The sequence below is a fragment of the Tasmannia lanceolata genome, unplaced genomic scaffold (genome assembly GCF_043159265.1).
Source record: "Tasmannia lanceolata isolate RefF3 unplaced genomic scaffold, GAP_Taslan_0.1 ptg000015l, whole genome shotgun sequence".
Lineage (NCBI taxonomy): Eukaryota > Viridiplantae > Streptophyta > Magnoliopsida > Canellales > Winteraceae > Tasmannia > Tasmannia lanceolata.
In genome coordinates this window covers 40,072,245-40,076,025 of record NW_027518692.1, presented here as the reverse complement: position 1 = coordinate 40,076,025, position 3,781 = coordinate 40,072,245, and the positions used below count along the sequence as shown (strand labels likewise).

The following is a 3,781-nucleotide window of genomic DNA, read 5'->3' as shown; positions in this document are numbered from 1 at the left end:
TCAGACCGAAACCGAAATCTGGCGAAATCCGAAATATCGGGTGTTACCAAATTTCGGTCGAAATTTGAAATTTCAGAATTTCGGACATTTCCAGATTTCGGCCGAAATATTCCGAAATTTCTGTAACTTTTTTCGAAATTAGGTAAATCATTAAATAATTTTTGTTATTATTACCGGATTTCGGCCGAATTTTGATTTTGCCCCACACGGAAATTTAGTCCGAAACCAAAATTTAAAACCACGAATAAAACTAGCAATTTTAAGGTACTTTTGAAAAACCAATGTTCTAACTAAGATTGAAGCAATATTTTTTTATGCCTATGAATGCATGGGCGGTGCCGTACCCCATCACGTGCAGCTGCATCCACACATTTACGAGGGGACTTGGTCTTACGGAAATCCATTTCGCGGCGGCTGACTTTTGCACATGAGAACGGCCACCTCATATGAATTAAATGAATAAAACAAAGTCAACGAAGGCAAGCCCCAAAATGGCTTCCGCCAAATCAGCCAAAACCAATATTTTAGGTGAAGCAAAGTAAACGGACGTCTGACTATTGGTAATATATCACATTAGAAAGGGCCGTCCCATGCAAAAAAGAGGGGGTGAATATATCATTTCCCATTATTTCTTCTCTCATATATTAGATCCTATAAATATCCCTTCTCACCCAACCTCCACTACGCTTCCAATAAGCCTTATCCTCTTCACCACAAACATGTCCGTCTCAGAAATTTCAGCCAAGCTTAGATCCTGGCCTAAAGAGCTCGGCTATCAGAAACCCGAAACCATATTCTCCATTTTCATTGCTTTCTTCGCGATTATATGGTACATGTGGAAGACAAAGGCATCAAAAAATGGGAAGTTGCAACTTCCCCCAGGGCCACATGGGTTGCCCCTACTAGGCTACCTCCCATATTTGGACTCCGAAATCCACCACCAATTCACCAAATTAGGCAAAATCTATGGCCCAATTATGACGCTCTGGTTAGGTAAAAAGCTCTGCGTAGTAGTAGCCACACCATCCTTAGCCAAAGAGATCCTAAAAGACAACGATGTTGTCTTCGCTAGCCACGACGTGCCCGAATCCGCCCTCGCCTTATACGATGGCATGGGTGTCACATGGAGTCCATATGGGTCTCATTGGCGAGATCTCCGAAAAGTCTTCGTCCGAGAGATGATGAGCAATACTAGCCTAGAAGCTTATTCAATCTTCCGACGCCGCGAAGTTCATAATATGGTTACTGAGGTCTATAACAAGATTGGAACCCAGATCAATCTTGGCGAGCTAGCGTTTATAACTGCGCTTAACATAATTACTAGTATTTTATGGGGAGGAACACTTAAAGGAGAAGAAAGGCGTAAAGTGGGAGTCGAGTTTCGGAAAGCTATTGATGAGATCATTGAGCTTTTTGGAAAACCCAATGTTTCGGATTTTTATCCGGCTCTTGCGAGGTTCGATCTGCAAGGCGTGGTTCGTGACATGAAGAAGATTTCAGTCTGGTTAGATCAGATCTTTGATACTGTCATCGATCAGCGTATGAAGATGGATAGCTCAAATGGAGTGGAGGAAGAAGGTAAGGATTTACTGCAGTTTCTAACACAGCTTACCAAGCGAGGAGAGCTTACAGTGACCAACATGAAGGCCATGTTTCTGGTAAGATTTCTTTCTTTCTTTATTTGCTGTGAAAATCGTTTTACACAGTCAAGGGTCTAAGTAAAAATGAATGGTTGAGGAATATTCATACTAAAAACATGCTTTTTAATGTCAACCCTTCCCCAAAAGGTGAAAGCCTGATTTTGGGCCACCGACGCACTTAGTTGCCGGCCATTTAGTCAATTAAATATTTCCCCACCTAGTTGCCACTAACTTCACACCCAAAAATCATCCCTATGCTTTTTGTGAAGGATATTGAGATTAATCTGACTAAAAGCAGATTATTTAATATAAAGCCCTTCACAAAAGAGTGAAAATCTAATTTAGGACGCACTAAGTTGCAATAGAGGTGAAACAATCTGTACTCGAGGCTCTTTAGTGAAACAACAAATTACTCCAAAAGCTTAAGCTGTTAGTGTTATTTAATCATGTGGTTAGATCTTACCAAATCTAATCTGATATATCTATGATGACTAAGCAGTGATCAATTTGAGCAAAGAGGAAGCACTAATTAGAGCTAATGATCTAACTATGTTAACAGGATGTGGTGATTGGTGGGACGGACACAACGTCAACCACAGTGGAGTGGACAATGACAGAGATCATCCGTCATCCAGAGATAATGAAAAAAGTCCAGGAAGAAATAAATGAAGTTGTTGGGTTAAACAAATTAGTTGAAGAGTCACATCTACCAAAGTTGAATTATTTGGAAGCTGTTATAAAGGAAGCCCAACGATTGCACCCCGCGGGCCCATTTTTAGTCCCACAAAAACCAAGCCAATCATGTGTCGTGGGCGGGTATCAAATCCCCCAAGACACCAAAGTCATGTTGAATGTGTGGGCTATACATAGGGACCCTGAGATTTGGGACAATCCCTTAGAGTTCAAACCAGAAAGGTTCTTGGGGGATTATGGCAAATTTGATTTTAGAGGCAATGATTTTCGTTACCTTCCGTTTGGATCGGGCCGGAGAATTTGCGCCGGGATCCCTTTAGCCGAGAGGATGCTCACGTTTGTACTTGCTTCCCTTCTACATTCATTTGATTGGCAGGTCCCGGAGGGGACGAAGATTGATCTTTCCGACAAGTTTGCGCTTGTTCTGAAGAAAGCTACACCGCTTATTGCTATCCCAACACCACGTTTATCCAAACCAGATCTCTATTTATAATATATTTCTGTTATAGAGAGCATGGGATGTAGACACAGTTCTGTTTTCGAGCCTTAGTAATAAGTGGACAATGAAGACACGGTTATGTTGAGCTCTTTACTTTCATGGGTTCCTATTTTTAGGTTTTTTTACTTGCTTGTATCTCTCTTCACCCGTTTTAGTTCTTCTCTCTTTGTACTCGATGAATACCAATAAAGAAGGCAGCTGATATTCGCACTACCATGTTAGTGAGAATTGCAGTAACTCTTATTGTCTTTTATTATTTTAACAGCTGTCCAAGGTTGATAAAGTTCCCAAAAAGCTCTCAGAAACCATTTAAAAAAGAAAATACAAACTGACTTTCTGCAATTGTTGAAATATTTTAGTCTCAATATCAAGAGAAATGGCGAAATTATATGATGAAGGGCCGTGTAAACACGCACCCATCATCCCATCCTTTGGGTTCGAGGATCAGCTACCTATTCATTACAATCTTTCCATTAATCGAAGGGGTTTAGAAGGTATGATACTATAAAGAAACCCCACAATATCACCAAAAATGAAAACAAATCTGAAAACCCGACCCTTGAGAAGAGAATTGCTCACGGTCGACCGCGCAATCGACTGTGGGTTAATAGGTCTCTCACGGTTGACCATGGCACCTTCTATTGGGTTTTTTGATTAATTCTGATTTTCTCCATTTTTTACACTTTGGATGGTGAAAACTCCCACATCGATCATCTGATTTTATCAAGCTTGGATCCATTGGACTCCCTATGACGAAAGATTCCATCGGATCCGATCCGGACACCGGAAACTCACCGGACGGCTATCGGTGGAAAAATCAAGATTTAGTCAAAACTCCCATATTTCCGATTTTAAGGATAAAAACTAGATGATCTTGGGTCCGATGGTGATTCTATGACATGAAGAGTCCCAAGAAACCAAAGATCGATGATCAAGATCCTCCTAAATA

General features: G+C 40.8%; 1 protein-coding gene across 1 annotated transcript; it reads left to right on the top strand.

Moving 5' to 3' along the window:
* Window positions 1-660: 660 nt before the first annotated feature.
* Window positions 661-3,045, top strand: LOC143847229 (labd-13Z-ene-9,15,16-triol synthase, chloroplastic-like). Its single transcript, XM_077355983.1, has 2 exons — window positions 661-1,658; window positions 2,200-3,045. The coding sequence occupies exons 1-2, from the start codon at window positions 720-722 to the stop codon at window positions 2,824-2,826; spliced, it is 1,566 nt and encodes a 521-aa protein (XP_077212098.1). The 5' UTR covers window positions 661-719; the 3' UTR covers window positions 2,827-3,045.
* The last annotated feature ends 736 nt before the right edge of the window (window positions 3,046-3,781 follow it).

Bases quoted from the DNA above. Each gene is read 5' to 3' on its own strand.
- LOC143847229 (XM_077355983.1), top strand. From the start codon at position 720: ATGTCCGTCTCAGAAATTTCAGCCAAGCTTAGATCCTGGCCTAAAGAG. The intron at 1,659-2,199 runs GTAAGATTTCTT...CTATGTTAACAG, and splicing joins ACATGAAGGCCATGTTTCTG to GATGTGGTGATTGGTGGGAC.